Source organism: Hippopotamus amphibius, chromosome 11 (assembly GCF_030028045.1).
Source record: "Hippopotamus amphibius kiboko isolate mHipAmp2 chromosome 11, mHipAmp2.hap2, whole genome shotgun sequence".
NCBI classification, from domain to species: domain Eukaryota; kingdom Metazoa; phylum Chordata; class Mammalia; order Artiodactyla; family Hippopotamidae; genus Hippopotamus; species Hippopotamus amphibius.
In genome coordinates, this window is record NC_080196.1 from 110,833,026 (window position 1) to 110,852,822 (window position 19,797).

At 45.6% G+C, this 19,797-nt stretch overlaps 1 protein-coding gene across 1 annotated transcript; it reads left to right on the top strand.

Annotated features, from left to right (window-relative positions):
• The first annotated feature begins 12,449 nt into the window (after window positions 1-12,449).
• LOC130831614 (programmed cell death protein 10-like) lies at window positions 12,450-13,654 on the top strand. Its single transcript, XM_057699885.1, has one exon. The coding sequence runs from the start codon at window positions 12,616-12,618 to the stop codon at window positions 13,252-13,254; it is 639 nt and encodes a 212-aa protein (XP_057555868.1). The 5' UTR covers window positions 12,450-12,615; the 3' UTR covers window positions 13,255-13,654.
• Window positions 13,655-19,797: the final 6,143 nt, after the last annotated feature.

Here is a 19,797-nt window from a genome sequence, read left to right on the forward strand (position 1 = left end):
TCCTCTGAGAGATCATATGTTAAAGTCTGACTCCCCAGTCCCTCTGACTGTGACCTTGTGTGGAGAGAGGGTCCTTAAAGAGGTGATCAAGTGCAAGTGAGGTCTAGAGTGTGGGCCCTGATCCAATATGACTGGTGTGCTTATAAAAAAGGGAAATCGGGACACAGACGCAGACGGAGGGAAGACCAGGTGTGGACGCACAGGGAGAAGACAGGCACCCTCAAGCCAGAGAGAGAGGCCTGGAGCGATGCTTCCCTCACAGCCCTCAGGAGGAACCAACCCTACCAGAACCTTGATTTCCGACGCCCGGCCTCCAGGACCATGAGACAATAAATCTCTGTTGTGGAAGCTGCCCAGTCTGTGGTGCTTTGTTCGGGCGGCCCAGACCCCTGGGGGAAGGCTTCTGGGACCCAGCAGCCACACCCGCCCCCAGCTGGATACGCTCAAGTGAGGGAACCCACCCCCACCACGGCGAAGTCCACTCAAGCTACCGAGTCACGAGAAATAAACGCGTGTGGCTCACAGCTGCCGCGTTCTTGTGGTGGACTGTTACACGGCGACAGCCGGCTGCGACCTCACACGCATTCCCCGTCCACAGGAATCGTGCCTTTGTGCATATGCGCGGGCCACCTGCACTCTGCTCGGGTCTCCTAGAGTCACTTTCATTTCCATCAAATATCCACATTCTTCTGTCACGTGACATCCGCAGGGGCTCCACAAGCTCTCCTCGTGTGGCCACCTTCCAGTTCACGTGATGATTCTGGGCAGGCAGGTGCTTACACGTGGTCACCACTGCGCCTGCCACCTGGTGAGCGTTCCTGCGCACAGATCTGTGCACCAGGGTGTCACCTCCTCCTCCAGATGAATCCTGCACGGGTAAGCAGAGCCTCCAAGGGTTAAACGTTTGATGGTTCCCGTCAAATTACCTTGAACAAAAATTGTCCTGACTCCTCCCCCACCAGCTGAGGGCGGGGATGCTGTGATCTAAGGATGCCTCGTGCTTTTTTAATGAGCCTCTTTCAGCGCAGCAGAGGAAAAGTGGTCTCTTCGTGGTTTTAGCTTGCCTTTCATTATTAGAGGGTTAGACCCTCCTTCAGGAGGGTGAGACGCCCACGTTCCGTCACACTCTGCTGCCCCGACCACGCGACAGTGTCGTGCACAAGGTCGTCTGACAGCCAAGGGCAAGCGGACGATGCCGCGAGGAAAACCGCATGATGGAAAGAATACTTTAATACGTGGGTGACAGGGATAATTTTATAGTAGGGCCTGAAGAGTCACAATCAATTTTTCTGACAGAAGAATTTCACAGTCCATTGATTGAAAATCACAGGGATGGATGACGACGTTTCTACAGCATCTGTACCTGCCACTCACATTTGCTACCTGTGTTGATAGGACACTGAAAATCACTTCTTGACAAACCATTAATTGGGAAAATAAACTTCGACCCGATTAAACTATTAAAACCATTATTTTCTGCCCTGGACTTTTAGTAACAGGAGCTAATCCTCAAATTCCAGAGATAATTGCATGAGTTGAAAGCGTCTCCACAGCGCCCACCACACAATCAATGTTGGTTTCTGTTCTTTTCTAAACTCTATGATTGGGTAAAGAGAACACAGAATTCTAAAGTTGCACAGACATTCCCAAAAAGCAAGTTCTTGTAAAATCTTCAAAAAGAACAAAGGGGCAGTTTTTGGCTCCCATATAGTTTAAACCAAGTTGGAAAAAAAAGGAGCAGGCACATTTTCAAAAGCATCAAATGTGTCAGAAATGGGAGAAAACACTGTATCATTTCTAGATCGTAGGTTCTAATGCAGTTTCTAATTATTCTAATAACTCACTTTTATGGAGAGACCAAGTTATCATCAAAGAAAATGATATCCTGTTAATGTCTTATTAATAATAATCACATTCTTCAAAAAGTGATATAGAAGACAATTCAATTGGTTCAGAAAGCTACAACTTCAACTGTATCATTTGCTTGGAAGTGTTCTGGTCACAGAATGTCCTTAATTACTGTAATTCTCTTCCTTGTTTGAGTCTGAAATTACACTGCTGATATCCCTTTAGTGACAAAGGCACTTTTAACAAACAAAAAATCTTAGATATGGCTTGTAAGTCTCTCTTGATTGGAGGTTTGTTGACTGCAGCTGCAATACTTCTGAGTTAAGCTATGCGCATACGCTGTCATTTTGGCTGGAACACTTGAGACTCCGTTGTTTTGATTGCAATATTGTCCACCAGGCCGGGTTTATGATTAATTCACGCTATTAAGATGACTAACGCCCCTTTAAGACGGCAGTTGAAAACCTACGGCAAGAACAGCCTTGAAAGTGATCTGACTGCAGATGCTGGGGGAGTGGAGGCTGTGTGCTTTCCTCCTGTAATTCAGCAGCACTGAAGCAGGTGCATTTAGCACCCTGAAGCCTGTGGTGGTTTCTGGAGGCCCTTTGTGAGGGGCCGGGGAGAAGAGTCATAGCTGCTGTCTTCCCTGGGGAGCAGGTGATGACCTGCTGGACACAGCCAGTCACTGACGAGCTAAGCAAACTGGAGCCCCAGACGGAAGGAAGTCGGAAGTAGGACTTTCACGGAAACCCATCTGAGGTTCCTGCTGAGCCCACCCCTTCTTTAGGGTCCCACCTGCGTCCTGCATTAGGGGGTGGCTCTTGGAGACACCCCGCATTGTGCCAGAGTGGCCACCGACCCAAGCGAACGCACAGCATTTGTTTTTTACCTTGATAGTTTGAATTAACAGTAAAAAAAAAAATAAAAAAATCCACCTGGACACAACTGTGCTGGTTACCGACCACATAAGCTCACGTGAGGGGGGCGGGGGGACAGGTCTCTCACCCAGAAGCCACCGGCTTGTCGTCGTCACCAGGGGGCAAGAGCTAAAAAGCCCGAGGAGAACCAGTCTAGGGAAGTAGCATCAAGCAGAAGCACCTGAGAGACAAGCTTGTTGAGGGGACGAGTGCTCCAGACACTTTCCATACATCGCCAAGCCCACTTCCTGCACTTGGGAGCTGCGGCCCTCTGCTGTATCGTTTCCTCGTGCACCTCAAAACCAGGATGACTGTGAATGCCCGCGTACCAAAGCCACGCCGTCCCGCCACCAGCTCGGGGATGGTGCTGACGGGCCGCTGAAGAGAGCCCCTCCCACCGCAGCTCTACAGGGACTCTCCCACGTCCCTTAGGCAGCTTCGGGTATAACTGAACTACAGCCCGAATCACAGATCAGTTTTTCAAACTGGATGTTCTTTGACTATCTTAAAATACAATTCGTTCTTCGAGTTGTTTATTCTGGATGAGGCAAAGGTATAAAATTTGGAACCAGGAGATGTGGGCTCACCTCCTGGCTTCCTCACTTCCTGTCTGTGTGTGATGGGAAACTACTGAATCTCCCTGAATTTCTATTTCCTCCTCTAAAAATAGAGATGAGCAACTATTTCTCTTCTTATCTCCCTTCCAAACCCTTCTCTAATGGCCCAAGATGGAATTAGTTTGAGTAGAACTTGGTTTATTTCTCTACAGTAACAGTGGACACTGGGGTGGCTAATTTCATGTGTCAGTTGGGCTGGGACACGGGTGCAAAGACATTTGGTCAAACATGATTCTGGGTGTGTCATGAGGATGTTTCTGGATGCAGTGAACACCGCAACCAGTACACTGAGTAAAGCAGGTGGTCCTCCCCCAGGAGAGTGGGCCTCACCCAATCACTGGAGGCCTGCATAGAACCAAAGACTGACCCTCCACAGAGGGACGGTCTTCAGAACTGGAACGCTGGTTTTTCCCGCCTTTGGACTTGACCTGAAACGTCAGCTCCTCCTGGGTCTTGAGCTTGCAGACTTCAGGTCTTAGGACATCTCAGCCTCCGTAGTTACGTGAGTTAATTCCCTATAATAAATCTCTTTTTATATACGTGCACATCCTATTGGTTCTGTTTCCCTGGAGAACCCTGACTAGAGGACATGAGCTATTATAATTCTCTGTGCATCTTGGTTTCCTCCATCAGACGGTGAAACCTTCAAGGGCAGGAACCGTCTCACAATTGTAAGCACACAGCACAACACTGGCAGAGAGCAAGCGCTCTATAAATGTCAAATGAATGAATGACTACCTTTCAGATTGGCTTTTTGGCCACTGGGAGGTATGTGTAAATAAACTATGCGTAAGTCCTTTGAAAACGGTACAACTCTACGCAAGAATTAGATCTTCCTCCATATCAGTCCCCAAACCCGTTCTTCCCGGAGAAAATCAAATCAAACTGAGATTCACTCGTTTCTAACCTTTCTCTGTATTCCATTAATCTTGACTCTTTGAAAATATAACTAATGGCTGCCTCTCGTGTGTGTGTGGCGCTGTTCTAGGCACCGAGGACAAACAACGCAGACGAGGTCCTTGGGCTTCTATTCTAGTTGGGGGAGGGGGAGGGGGGAGCGGACTTTAAACAAACACGTAAACAAACAAGATGGCCGCCACTCATGATTAGAACAGGAAGGAAGCAGTGCAGTCCTTCTGGGTGCAGGGGCTACGTTCAATGAGACCACCTCCCCCACCAGGAGGACCCTCTCTTGTGTTTTTCCAGTATCTTCTTAGCTCGGTTTCAGTTTCTCCCACCTCAGACAGGAGCTTTAAGCAAACTCTGAATGCATTCAAATTAATTTTCCTAAAACAGAATTCGGACCACATCATTCTCTTGCTTAAAAAGCTGTGTGGTTTCCCTTTTGCTACAAAGCAATGTCCAAATGACTTATTGGTGTCCCTCTGCAGTTTGGTCTAAACCGTCTACACTTTACACCTTGTTCATCTTTGGAGATGATACCCACGTTCTGTTTCATGAACATCCTCCACCTCAGCCCCAAGCCTTTTTTTCACTCCACCCCTCCCTCCACCCCCGGAGTCCCTTCTTACTTCCTCTGACCCTCATATTCACCCATCAGCATAGGGTCCATCTTTGGTACACGTTATCTTCTTCATAAATATTAGTCCCTTCCTTCGTAGCCAGAAGAGAACGTGTGCCCCTCCACATCTCATAGCACTTGGTCCAAAAATCCCTTATGGCACTTTCTGGCTTTGCCTGGTATTATCATCTTTTAGGGACATCTCACATCTTCCATCTGGATTGTTATTTCTTTGGGAGAACAAATTGTTTTACTCAACCATGTTTTTCCTACAGTCCGGTAGAAAACAGTATTCAATAAATCTTTGCTAATGGATGAGTTTGGTGAAGAAACAAATGGCCCAGCAAGTAAAGATAAGCAGCGCAAACTTTTTCACATCATTCTTCTTCAACTGCTGATGTTATATTTATAATAAGCTTTATATAGACACACGCATCACCCTTTGTGGAGTCTAGTAATAAGCAGTCATCACAGAAGTTCTGAAAGTGAGAATTTCTTTTTACCAAGAGTGATCATTTTGGTGACAATTCAGAAAATCATGTGCCATTTCCAACAACAAAAAAATTAAGTAATTTTGAAGTTCTCTTTCGTAGAAAATTCTAAGTTTTTGACTCTGGTGATTCTACTATACAATTATGACACTAATACTTCCTGGCAAGAAGGAAGTCATGACTCTAAAGTAGCATCAGAGTTTGAACGTCCTGCCAGGAGCCGGGACATGTAGCCCAGGGGTCAGCCAGCGGGGCGGTGAGGCTGCCTTAGGTCGCTGGGCCCCAGGGGAGCAACCAGGTGACCAGCCCCACGAGGAACCCTCGGCAGGACCAGGAGGACGGCTCAGCCCTCCGCCTGCTGTCCCACAGAATCATGAGCAAGTAAAATAGCTGAGGCACAGACTTTGGGGGAATTTTGTTTTATAACATGAGATAATTGATGTGCTGTCTATAAATAAGGAATGGAGAAGTAATATATGGGAAAACACACACCGAGGATTATGACACTCTAGTTGAAAGCCGCAAGCTAGGTATACATTCATTAGTATGAATAGATGACCCAAAAAAAGTGAGGACAGAAAAAGTAAGAATGAGATTTGTGCATCAACGCCATTTAGGAGAACTAAAAACACAAAAATCACCATCTATTTGACAAGGATAAATGTATATTTACGGGTAGTCAACAAGAACAGGAATCTACAGGGGGTGACAACCCGTGATGGATAATACGCTGTGATGTAACACGGGTGACAGAGTCACACCTCAGAGTACAGTGCAGCACGGAGCTTGCCTGGCCCTGTGACAAATCTGTCACCACCTGAGGAAGGAGGTTAACCTAACTCTCTGCAAATAGAAGCAAAAATCATTGCTTGTTGAGGGATGCTGAACTTAGATTCCTTTGCAAGTGTCTTTAAGTTCTCAATCCACTTTAAAGAAATCAAAACTAAAAAGCATAGTTGAGGAACTATGCTGTGGTTTTTGCAAGAAAGAGCACCCAGAATCACAGCCTGTACTCACAGAATATACTGGTGCTGCCTCAAGACTGCAAGCGAAAGTTCGCACTTAGGCTCTAAATCAAAATAAAGCATTTAAAGTATCAGCCATCATTTCCTTAAGATTCCCCCCTTTAACTGATTTTTTCCAATTAACTACCCAAATATCGGATTACTTCCGATTGTGGGTTTCTTCTGCATTGGATATTGTCCAGCGCAGACTTCAAGGAGGTGTTGGACTGTGTCTTGTCTGAAGTAAGTGGATGCTCTGTAACGCCCTGCTCAGCACACACACGGAGAAGCGGTAACCGTGTGAGGTGAACATCTGCTGTGGCCCAGGCACCACATCTCATTCCATACCGCAATCCTGTATTATCCGGACGACACTTTACAAATACCAAACCTGAGACTCGGAGGATTAAACCACACATCAGTGGGTGGCAGAGCGCAGAATGGAAGCTGCGTGATCAGATGCCAGAATCGATGCCCTCAGCCACTGCCCCGGCGGCCTCCGCACCAGAGGTCTCTGACCAACAAACAAAAGCCAAAACTGAAAGACTATTGGCGGTTTCTTCCAAAAGTGACAGACACGCCTCCGTTTTAAAAATTATCTGATCTCTGTCATAATTTTTCCTTCATTCTGTTCTATTTAGATCACTATATCAAAATAGTTATCTCAAAAATTAATTTAAAAAACTTTTCTATAAACAAGGAGAAAATATTTGGTGAGGAGACTAGGCAATCTTTTCAATTGTATCATATGCTCTTTGTTTCTCAAAACATTTATATATTCCCTTCTCTTCTCCAAAGGTGACAATGCGTTTTTCTATTAAACACACACACACACACGGCTCACTTTACTACTTCTCATGTTTTTTTTCTCTTTTCCTTCATTAGCACAGTAGAGGTCTCCATATTTTCACTTTCTTATCTCCTAAGAAGAAACAAGAAGTATGGTACCCAATATGACAGGCAGACCACTCTAAACACCCCCTATACGTAGCAGTTATAAAACATATTTTAAGAAACGTAGTCTCATGGAAATATCCCTCCTAAAATTCTCAGGGTGCTAATTGCAGAGTTCAGCTAAATTAGGCAGTTGTGGGATTTAGTGACAGGAGTGCAGTGTAACCCTCATGGTCCCTCCAGACTGGGGGGCCGAAAGAGTTCCCCTCTCCTCCTGAGCCCCTACAGGCACAAGCAGACTGGCTGTCACATCCACGTCACACAGTACAGACAACACCTGGATGTCCAGAGCTTCCAGGACTGGACGTGACAGCTTCTGCCATCACTACAATGTATAATAAAAACACAGTGCCATTAGCTGCCACTCTAACGTAACTGAAGAAGCCAAAGTAAGAGTTTATACACGCACTCACCCCTACTCCTTCACAGAAACACAGACGCACACTCATCTGAGCGTGAAGCCCTTGGCTCAATAGTGGAGAGGCGGCAGGTCATGGGAAGTCTTACTGGCCCCACATCCATTCAGATTTTCTAAGCTCTGTCTGGAGAAGGGAAGGAATGAAGGGTGAGCAGGCCCCTCCCACGTGCAGGGAGGGGTTGGGGGGATATCGGTACCCAGGAGATGCTGTGACGGCGAGGCTGCGTTCATCAGGCATGTGGGGGAAGCGCAATGGGATGTGGATCCCATCCTGGTAGCTGACAGGGTTACGACTGGCATCTGATTTGTTGAGGCTCCCAAGTGCTATGTCTTCTGTGTCATCCTCCTAACTTCACGCTTTATAAAGTACAGTTTCTCTAAGAAATGCAGATTGCTACAGTGACTTTATTTCAATATACCCACAGCCAAAGAGCAAAGGTGGGGGGGGGGGGCGGGTAAAGATGCTTTCCTTTGGGGTCAAAAGCGCCTCGATCTGTACCTTTGGTGGGAGTCTTCCCCGCTCTGGCCCTCCTCAGGCCCAGCTCAGCTGACCGCTCTCTGCACCCGGCCCAGCAGAGGCCCCTCCTGCCCCTTCTCTTCCTCAAACCGACCAGCTTGCGGGTCTTGGCAACAAAAAGCAAGTGATGCAGACTCTCCATTTCCCATCACTCCTGATAAAACATGCGATCAAAATTATAAGGCTACCACCTTTCATTTACAAAATGCTTTTACCTTCTCAAAGCACCTGCCCACGGGAGGCATCCTTGCATTTACTCTTTCCAGGGGCTTTAGGGCCTTCTGATTCACACTGAGCAAACAACGGACAAGTCACAGCGTAAAATGGAGACAAAGGATAATAAAGCGGTAAATGCAAAACCTCGGGACTGTCCTTCACTCTCCAAGACATCTATTTGCTTTTCAAATATTAAATAGCAATTATCTCCTTGACATACATTAAGTATGAGAGTGTTAAAAAACTTTGCCAAGCTGGTAAAACAGGCCCCTGTGTGTTCAGAGATAACAGCCACAAATATGCTACCCAGTAAACCAAGCCAGGCTACGGCCACAAACTAATAACGGATTTTCATTCATTTGTTCATTAAGTAAATTACATTTTTATTGGGTGTTTATTGGGTTCCAGGCACTGTGGTTTATCACTGCTCCAGGGGGAAATAAGCTGCTCAAACATCTCGTCTGCCTTCCCCTTCAGCACCACCCTTCATCCAACAGCTGGACTGAGCCTCCCAGCTGCACCCAGAAACAGACGTGGTAAAAGACTCTACAGGGGTGGGGGGGCAACAGCCCAATTCTAGTACCAGCTTATGCTGCACTCGCACTAGGGACTGCTGGTGAATGAGAGAGGGAACCTTGAGAGCTTCAGAAAGCTAGGAGCACATATTTGGTTAGACGTTTCCCGATATTTTCATCTCAATTTCCATCTTTCTATTGCAGGGTAGCATAGTCCTACTTCAGACCTTGTTTCAAGATCCCAAAGTTGACGTGACTGCCCTTGAAGTGCATCTCTAACAAGAGCAGCGGGAGGTGAGCCCCGGGGTAGCGCTCACAGCAAGCCCACTGATTCGTTCGCCTGAAACGACTCTGCAAATTGGTACGTAGTAACGATGGGTCCCACGGTGACTGGAGGGCAATACTTGCCTTATGAGATTTTGTAGCTCTTCCCAGTCACATCTAGAAGTGACAGCAGAGCCCTGACTGAGTATGAGACCTAAGGACTCAGCTGTGCACCACTGGTCACTTTCTCACAGCAGAGATTACACCTTGTTTTGCGTCCGTTCTAAAGCTACATACATGGAATCAAAGAATAAAGGACACAGCGTAGTCTAATGTGTGGTAAGCTCATGTTCAAAAGAAAATATCTCGTGGTTCTCTTGTTGGCCTGATAAATATATATCTTGAAACTCGGACCACAGGCGCTTCCTCAAACCAGTTGTTCTGAGGCTTCATTTATGTCCACAATATCCTTTGTTCAAACATTCAAGTGTGAGGGGTTGGCATGGAAGGGCTGGGGGAGGAGGGGATCATATGAAGGTCAGAGGAAGAGACTTCCATGCACTTTTGTTCTTTCACAGTGTTCCTGAGAATTGCCAACTGATGCAGTAAATGAGCTTATAGGTATATGTATATTTACATATTGCAAAGTTTCCTAAGATTTAAATAAACCCAAACTTTATATACAGTAAACTACTAACAGGAAATCACTAATATAAGTCTATGAAAATGTTGTGTCCTTACTAGGGAACAGTAGAGATCTTGAAATCTAATATAGACAGATGATGGACGACAGATAGACAGATAGATAGATATGGATGAGGGTACAATGATGTATATTGATGATGGTTTTAAACTTCCATATGAAATATTTCAAGCATAGTCACTTGGTCACTTCTTAATATTTTGCCATATTGGCTTCATATCACTTTATTTTATGAAGTTGTCAGTCCCTTAACCCTCTTTCATCTCTCTCTACCCAAATTTAACCACATATTTGAAGTTTACCATTCTCATGTATGTTTTTAATGCCTTAGATGTTTTTTCTATGAGTGCATGTTTCCATAAAATATATGCAAGCTGGTTTTGAAGGTTTTTGAAGTTTACATAAATTGTATCACACTGTCATGCTATGTCTTTGAGATTTATTCATGTTTACTCATGTAGCTCTGGTTCATTCATTTTAACTGCTGTATCGTGTTGAATGTTATGAATCTGTGCCAGTATTTGGTTCATTTTCCTGTTGATGAACATACAGGATTTTTGCAATTTCTTGCTATCAGAAACAACAGTGCTCTAAATATTAAAGATCTCTCCTTGCGCACACGTGCTCAAATCTCCCACAGATATATACTGAGAAATGGAATTGCCAGATTGTAGACTATGCAAAATTTAAACTTATTAGAGATGCAAAACTATTTTCCAAAGTGGTTGTATCAACCCTACCAGCAGAACATATGAGTTTCCAGTCTCCACATTCTCACCAGTACTTGGAACTGTCACATCTTTTCCTTTCTGCCAACTGAAGAGTGTGAGCTGGTTCTCACGCGGGTTTAATCCGCACTTCTCTGATGGTGCAGACCATCATCCCTGTGTTCAGCACCGCTCCTCCTTCCTCTCTGGTGACTTGTCTGTCTGCGTCCTTTGTCAATTTCCTATCGAGTTTCCGGTCTTCAGCTTACTCCAGTGAAGGAGTTTTAATATATTACATATAATTAAATATATTTAAGTATATCTAAACAAATACTCAATAAACACTTTAATATATTTATCAGCTACATGTTTTACAAATCTCTCTCAATCTGTGATTTGTCTCTTCATTTGTTTGCAAGTGGAAGCTTTGTTTACATACAGTCCATTTAATCCTCATTTTCTGCTATGGTTTGTATTTTTTATGTCTCTTTATTTAAAATCCATCCATACACTGAGGTTAGATATTCTCTGATGTTTTCATTTCAAATTAGAAATACTGCTTATGTCTTTGGTCTACCTAGGATGTATTTTTGGGTAGATCGTCTAATTTTAATTTTATTTTCTTGCATACGGGTATCCAATTGTCCCAGCACAATTTATGAACAGTCCATCATTTCCCATCGGATTTAAAACGCTACCTTGCCATAAATTCTCTCCACTGTGCATTATTTTGCTTCTGGGTTCTCGGTTTTGTGTGTTTATAAATCAATGTCTTACCCTTGAGCTAACTTCCACACTGTTTTAATTACGGTAGCTACAAAATAAGTCTTGAAAGCATCTCCCGCTACCTTCTTCTTCAGAAAGGTCTTCTCCATTCTTAGTCTCATAGTTTTCCATCTGGCTTTTTATAATGATTAGCTTATTAAGTGTAAAATTTTTTTTGCAATTAGATTGCAATGGTATTGAATTTGTAGATTAATTTATTGGGAACTGACACTGTTAAGAGTCAGCCTTTCCACCTATAAAAATGGTAACTCTATGTTTTTTTACGTTTCTGTTTTGAGAGAGTTGTAAGTTTTTTCCATTAAGGTCTTACATATCCTTTGTTGGGTTTTTCCCCCAAGCACCAAAGAGTTTGTTTTGTTTTGAGTGAATTTTTTGGCAATTACAATAATATATTATTTAATTAAACTTTCTGATTGCTGATTTTTAAAAGGAATTAAACTGACTTTTACATGTAGCTATTTTATCCAGTAGTCTTGATGAAATCTCTAATTTTAATAATTTCCCGGTAGGCTAGTTTGGGGTTTTGATGTAAAAATTATATCATTTGAAAATAACATTTTGATTACTTCTTTCTAATCCTTATTCTTTTTTTTCCTTTTTCCAGTCCTACTGCACTGCCTTGGACCTCCATCCAAAACATTTACACAAAGTTCACAAATGGCACAAAACTAAAGCATTTAGGAATGCATACTCAGATCACTGAAGTATGAGGACAAGTGAAGAAGTGAAGACCTAAAAGTGAGGATAATGGTCATTTTTAGGGGAAAGAGAAGGCGTTTTGATGGGAAAGGCACCTGAGGACTCAAGGGTTGTGGCAACATCAGGTGAGGCTCAGCCATGGTTTTGAATCGCAGTGATTCATCAGTCCGTGCACTTTTCCTTCACGCAACGTCTATACATGTGTTACAATCTACAATTTTAACAATATTGTTAATTGTTTAAGAATGCATTGAGAGTGAATTGATCCGGGAGTTGAAGGGGGTTTCAAAGGTGGGACGTGAAGTCAGTGCCTCAGTTGCCGGTCAATATATGTTTTGTGCCCGATTCTTTTATCACAAAAAAGAGAAGGAAGGCTGCAGTGAATGAAGATTCCTCTGCATTTTAGCACTGCTTTTTCTACTGTAGTTGGCTTTTGAATGAGGATGACAATGGAAGAGATGAAGAATGAAGCTGAGACCACGTCCATGGTTTCTATGCCCCTCTATGCAGTCATGTATCCTGTGTTTAATGAGCTAGAACGAGTAAATCTGTCTGCAGCTCAGACACTGAGAGCAGCTTTCATTAAGGCTGAAAAAGAAAATCCAGGACTCACACAAGACATCATTATGAAGATTTTAGAGAAAAAAAGTGTAGAAGTCAACTTCACAGAGTCCCTTCTTCGAATGGCAGCTGATGACGTAGAAGAGTATACGATTGAACGACCAGAGCCAGAATTCCAGGACCTAAATGAAAAGGCACGAGCACTTAAACAAATCCTCAGTAAGATCCCAGAGGAGATCAATGACAGAGTGAGGTTTCTGCAGACAATCAAGGATATAGCTAGTGCAATAAAGGAACTTCTTGATACGGTAAACAATGTCTTCAAGAAATATCAATACCAGAACCGCAGGGCACTTGAACACCAAAAGAAAGAATTTGTAAAGTACTCCAAACGTTTCAGTGATACTCTGAAAACCTATTTTAAAGATGGCAAGGCAATAAATGTGTTCATAAGTGCCAACCGACTAATTCATCAAACCAACTTGATACTTCAGACCTTCAAAACTGTGGCCTGAAAGTTGTATATGTTAAGAGATGTACTTCTCAGTGGCAGTATTGGACTGCCTTTATCTGTAAATTTTAAAGTTTGACTGTATAAATTATCAGTCCCTCCTGAAGGGATCTAATAATCCAGGATGTTGAATGGGATTATTGCCATCTTACACCATAGTTTTGTAAAATGTAGCTTAATCATAATCTCATACTGAAGAGTTTGCATCACTTTTGCTATTATCATTCTTTCAAGAATTACAAGCCAAAAGAATTTACGCCTTAATGTGTCATTATATAACATTCCTTAAAAGAATTGTAAATATTGGTGTTTGTTTCTGACATTTTAACTTGAAAGCGATATGCTGCAAGATAATGTATTTAACAATATTTGGTGGCAAATATTCAATAAATAGTTTACATCTGCTTAAAAAAAAAGAATGAATTGAACAGCATTCTCTCTTTTCATACGCTCTAGAACAGTTGACCAATATTGGTATTATCTGGTCCTTGAATATAAAGTGAAAAATCACCTTTAAATACTTCGAACTTGGTGGGGTTTTTAAAGTATATGGGTTTGATTATTAAGTGAATTTTTAATGATTATATTCCACTCACATGTTCCATTTCTTACGGAGTCAATCTTTGCTATATCTTTCTAAAAAATTATTTATTTTGTTTTCCATTGAAATAAACTAGTTCATAATGTTCTTGTACTTTTAAGTTTCTGTCATATGGGTAATTTTGTCCATGTTTTCATTGCTATTATTCTTTATATCTACCCCTTTGAGGGTGATTTTTATTTTCCTGTATGAACTTTTTGTACTTTTAAAATTTCTTACAAAAAGCATGTATTACTTTTACAATCCATAACAATCTAAAAAGTCTATTTCAAATTTGGAAGGTAAAAAGTCAGGCCTCTGGGAATTCTTTCATATGTGAAAAAGTACCTCACCAGTGAAAAATATCTCACCTTGATGTGTCTAATTCACAATGGAGGATGGCGATCAAAGGAAACAGATCCATCCGTGTGTCCGCGTCATCCCAGGGCTGCGTCGGCTCCGATGCAGGAAGGGAAGCGCGTTGGCCCCAGGCCCTCACTCTCTTGGCCCTGAAGGCACCGTTTCATTGTCTCCATGACCACTGGCTCTTGGCATCATCTGGGTGCCGGCATGATATTCTGGCCACCCCAGTCTTTAGAAAGGTCACTTCCCTCCAAGGAAAGAGAACAGATTAAGCTGTTTTCACCAAACCCTACGATTCTGAGAGAGTGTAGGAATGCAATATATGAGGTAGGTATTTCATTTGCTTTTCAAGCCAGAGTCATCTGTCAATTACTTGACTTCATTCTTGTCATGGCCCCTCGCTGCAGCTCAGTGTTTATTCTAGATAGTAGTACCACATGATCTCAGTTTCTCTTTATCTTCTATTTTAAGCTGTAGAGCAAAACAAGTGAAACCATCATCCTCACAGGTCAGTATTTACCAGTTTCTTTTTTACTTCTCACAGACAGACAGGCTCTCCAACTCGCAACCTCTTCTTCCCTTTTCTGCATGGTCTGCAGCGTTGGTAGATGGGAGCGTAATTCTGCAAGTGACAGGAGCAGTGATTTATCACCTGCAAGGTCCCCAGATTACCCAAAGAGGACTTATCCCATTGCTTCTTAGGTGAACTACATCCCAATTATGTACATCTTCCAGAGACTGGCTCTGGCTGAGGAATTTCACAAAAGCTACGTTCTCCAAAATGAGGCTATTAGCTTCTCTGGACACACATGGCCGTAAAATGTGCCGGGAGCTGAGATTTGGACACAATTTCCAGTATTCACTTGCCTCTAAAAATAACCTGCCTCATCCCATAAACAAAGCACCACTTTACTGACAGATATTAGCAGTTGAATTGTTTGAGTCAAGTCAGGGAAAGACACTAATTGAATTCACTTCTACAAACGCACTTGGACTGGACATTTGTTGACTCCCTACCAGGTGACGGATGACATCAGTGTATCCCAGGGATTCCTCTCCTTTGGCAAACTTTAATGAAGCATGAGGGCTTCATTGACTCCATGTGTCCCGTCTGCGGGCTCTATGAGCACACTCTCTTGGCCAGCATCCTCTTCTAAATGCCATCCTCGAGGTCATTCTGAAGGTGAGCCGCAGAGTTAGAACCAGGACACGACACCCTCCACTCCCTCACTGGTGCCCAGATGGTTACCATGCACACTGCAGCCGCGGAGCAGTCCCAGTGCTCTCAGCTTCCTAAAACGGAACATCCTCAGCTGCATCCTGCCGCCCTCATCCATACGGCTAATGTCTTCCTTTCGCATTCTCCTGGTTGGGTTGCAGAGGAGGAGGGAGCGGATGACGCGGCAGCATCCCAGCCATCTGCAGCTGGGTGTTATATATATCGGATTTCCGATCCCAGGGTGGGCACCACTGACTTCCTTTCACAGGGAACAACATCTAAGATTCCAATTCAGCAAGTGGAGGAGAGAGTTATGAGCCCATTTTTAATTCATGGGGAGTTTTGATTTCCTCATTGAAAGTTGTCCGGGAACTTTTGTGGGAGCTCTGAAAATTTCCGCCTATCTTCAAGTTAAATAGACACTGAAGGGTGAAAATGGGGAAATTATGGTTGAATCGCAGACAAATTTTATTACAGGCTGCAGTAGCGTACATGCTGTAAAGAGACAGGTAATAATTTGTGCCCGCTCTGCACTCAGGAAATATTTGTTGTGTTGAATTTAATAACTTGGGAAGGAGCCTGTACAGAAGTAGCGCTCCTCGCTCTGTCACAGCTGGGGTTTCTTCTGTATTTCTCAGCACTGGACCCCGTCCTCCACCAGACTTTTTAAGGGCGCACACTATTTGCTCCACTGGGATTCCTCCTCTCGTTACCGTGTAATTTGTCAGACTGCACACCGTACCAGTGGGAGAGGCAGAGCACAACGATCTACCTGAGGCTGAATTCCTGGTGGCCTTGACTGACAATTCAGAACTCTCAGGAAATACTTTCCCAGGAACTTACCCCTGTTAATGTTTCTGGAAGAAGCAGGGGGAGAGGGAGTTTGCAGGCACAAGATGTGCTGGTACATTCAGAGCTACGTCAGGTGTTTGTCACCGCCAGTGACTAAATCCACGCCTACCTCTACCCTCTTCCCCCAGGGAATTTTATACAGGGAGGACCTCTGTCCTGTTGCACTGTGCTTGGACCACACCAGACGTTTTTACTTTCATCACTCATTGATTTCTTTGGAGAACTACACTCCGCGTGATACTGGACACACGGATTCTTGCTGTGTAGAAAGTGCACGACTGCCTGCTCAGAGCGGTGTGCTCTACTCAATCAGGGGACCAGCAAGGGGGCAGCACCGACTCCTGGTACCCAGCTCCTGCAACGTTCATTTCTGGCCTCCTCCACCAGAGTGGCAGCATCTCCCCAGTCCAGGCCTGGCCCTCCTGGCAGCAGGAGATGCCTTGGCTTGGCCACAGCATGGACTCCCCCGATTTTGAGATCACAGTTCCCAAGAGAGGCCCTGGCTAGGCTGTGCATGTCTTGAAGGCAGGGAGGGTCTGAGATACCCCCAGGCACGTCCCCACGTGCTAGGAGCCTAGTGAGGGTTTCATGAATGAATGAAGGCATGCACGCATTCCTCTTAGATTTCTTCTGCGAGCAGCAGTTTCTTGGGGGAAACATACAAATGTCAGCTGTGCCCTGGTGGACTTGGGGCAGATGGAGAAGGAAAAGCCTTCCTGCCCTGACCAAGTATCATTACACAGGCTCGGACATCCGTTCATGGCTTTCATGTCACATGAGTCTTAGGAGCTAGAACAGCACCAAGCTTTGGGGACACTGTTAGCAGAAAGCCCGCCAGCCCTGCGCCAGGGTGCAAGTCATCTCAGCCAGCCTCTGCTTCTCTCTTAGCCCCTCTTAGGACCGTTTCTCGCTGGGGCCCTCACCCCCAGTCTTCTTGATAACGACGCCCCCACCTGGCTCACTCCACACTTGAATTAGGAAAGAGCTCTTTCCTGGAGCCAGGAGCTCCGCGGGACCTCTCCTCTGCTTTGGTTGCTCTGGTGACGAAGTCGGCCATGAGGGGCTGCCTGGAGGCTGATTCTCAAAGTGGGGTCCCAGGAGCAGCAGCCTCGGCTGCATCCAAGAACCCACTGGCAACGCAGGCACCATGGCCCCGCTCCAGGTGTTCTGAATCAGAAATTCTGGAAGTGAGGCCCAGTGATAGCATGTTAACAATGACTCAGACGTGAGCTAGACGGTGCAAACCCCTGCTCTAACCTAACACCCCACCCCCACCCCCCGGAGACCCTCCTAGGTGGGACAGTGACTCTGGCCGAGAAGGGCAGTTCTGGGGCTCGGACAGGCCCTTGGGAGGGACGTGTCTGAGCGGGCGCAACAGGAACTGGGGACGGGAAGTGGGCGCCAGGCGGCAGGAGGAAGGAAGGGGAGGCCCGGCCAGTGAGCGGCGGGGACGCTCTGCCACCAGGGTCCCCAGAGGATCAGAACCGACAGGAGAGGGCATACGGATGAGTCATTTTGAGGAACTGGCTCGGCTGTTTGTGGGGGCTAAGAAGTCCAAAACCCAGCGGGTAGAGCTGCAGGCAGACTGCACCCTCCGGCAGGGGCTGTGCGGCAGCCTTGGGGCTGAGAGCCACCCTCTGCAGGAAACCTCAGCTACTCCGAAGCATGGGAAGCTACCAGAGGGCCACGTCCTTCACTGAGAGTCCACTGGCCATGGGCGTTGACCAACCACCATCTACCAAACACCTTTCCAGCAGGAGCCAGGTTAGTGTTAGATTAAACCACAAGTACCCTAGCCCGGCCACCACGACACCTAAGACCACCCACCACAGGCTCCTGGGTGGAGATTTTCTCAGGACCAGCATCGGATCAGATGGTCCCATCTAAGACTGCAATTCCTGGGGACCCTAGTCCCAGCAAAGGCAGAAAACCTGAGGTTTCAGCAAACGTCTCAGTCCAGGGATCACAAGGCCAGAGGGTAACATCAGAACAATTTTGCTACCGACACAAGTAACTAAAGTCAATACATAGTTATTGAACAGCAACTAAAGACACAAAATCATGCCCTGGGGATCTTCTGTGTGTAAGACAGAATCCCTAACCTGAAGGTCACTGAAAGTCAATAGCATAATTATTAAGGAATCTGAGTTTGACGAGTATTAATGCATCGTGTTCTTCATTAGCCTATCAACTGCTTTAATCATTTAATTACATTAGTCTCCCCCCTCCCCCATCAAGTGTTGAAGAATTACGCTGGGGGCATAATCTCCTTCCCCAGCATTCCTGGAGAAATCTAGAAAACAGGACAAGCACTTCTACCCCCAAATTTTATTAGGAAGCTAAACTGTCAGAATCTACTACACAACACATAGGGTAAAAAAGAAGCAAGCCTTTGTGCCGAGTTGGAGGGTGTGGCTTAGACACAAGGCAGTGGGGAGGGGTCTGCCTCCTCCCTCCCCAAAGTCCCATCGCCAAGTTCAGGGGCACAAACAGTTCCGAAACGGCCCCTGTGCCCACAGACCAGCTCCACGTCTGTGCAGAGACCGTGAAAAGGCGAGGACGGGAGGTGGAGTCTGGGCCCAAGGCGAGAAGCACAGGAGGGGTCAAGACCGGGGACCCTAAGTTTAGGGCACAGTAACCCACCCTTTTGTAGACCGAGCCACTCCCTCTAACTAGGGCCTTGTGTGGTCCCCTGGGAGCTGGTGAGAGATGTGTCAGCTCCGGGCCACCCGGACCTACTGGATCCCAAGCTGCACTTTATCAAGGTCTGCAGGTGACGCACCAGCACATTAAGACACACCTAAGAGCTGCTGGTGGGCAGAGCCAGGAGGTGAGCAGGGGGAGAGCTGGAAGGGCGAGGGCCAGCCCTCTCCTTCCAGACACCCCTGCTTTTTAAAATATTTAGAGATTTAAGTCTGTAAGCCTAACAAAACCAGCCTAGAATGGGGTTGTGCTACTCAGAGGAGAACCTCAGTTCCTGGGGGAACTCAGACACCTGACCCCCACATTCCATCCCCACCCATCCCATCCCCAGCCCCATCTCCCCACCCCCATTCCCTACACACCCCATCCCCCACCCCGCTCCCCCCCACACCCCATCCCCTACAAATCCCATCCCCTACACACCCCATCCCTCACCCTTCCCCACATTCCATCCCCACCCATCCCATCCTGGACCCCAACACACACACATTTTCTGTGATCCTTCATCTCCTTCCCGGGCTCAGTTCAGCTCTTGCCTCCAATCTTTGCTGACTTCGATCAAAGCATGGCAGTTATTAAGTTAAATCTAAGGTCACAGTGTTTAAGAGGCGACAGCCACTTCCACGGAGGGGGCCTTGGTCTGCTTTTACCCCTCCGAGATGGACCCAGCTCACACCAGCCCTCATGCTGCATGGAGAGGCCCCGTGCCTCAGAGTGATCACATCTGGAATCCACTGCTCCTTTCAGAGGCAGGAACAGACTGAGACAACTAAGAGAGAAACCTGCCCAAGGTCACAGAGCCAACGCGTTTCAGAGCTGGATGTGAACTC

What these genes read in the sequence shown, in the direction of transcription:
- LOC130831614 (XM_057699885.1), top strand. Translation starts at nt 12,616, where the DNA reads ATGAGGATGACAATGGAAGAGATGAAGAATGAAGCTGAGACCACGTCC.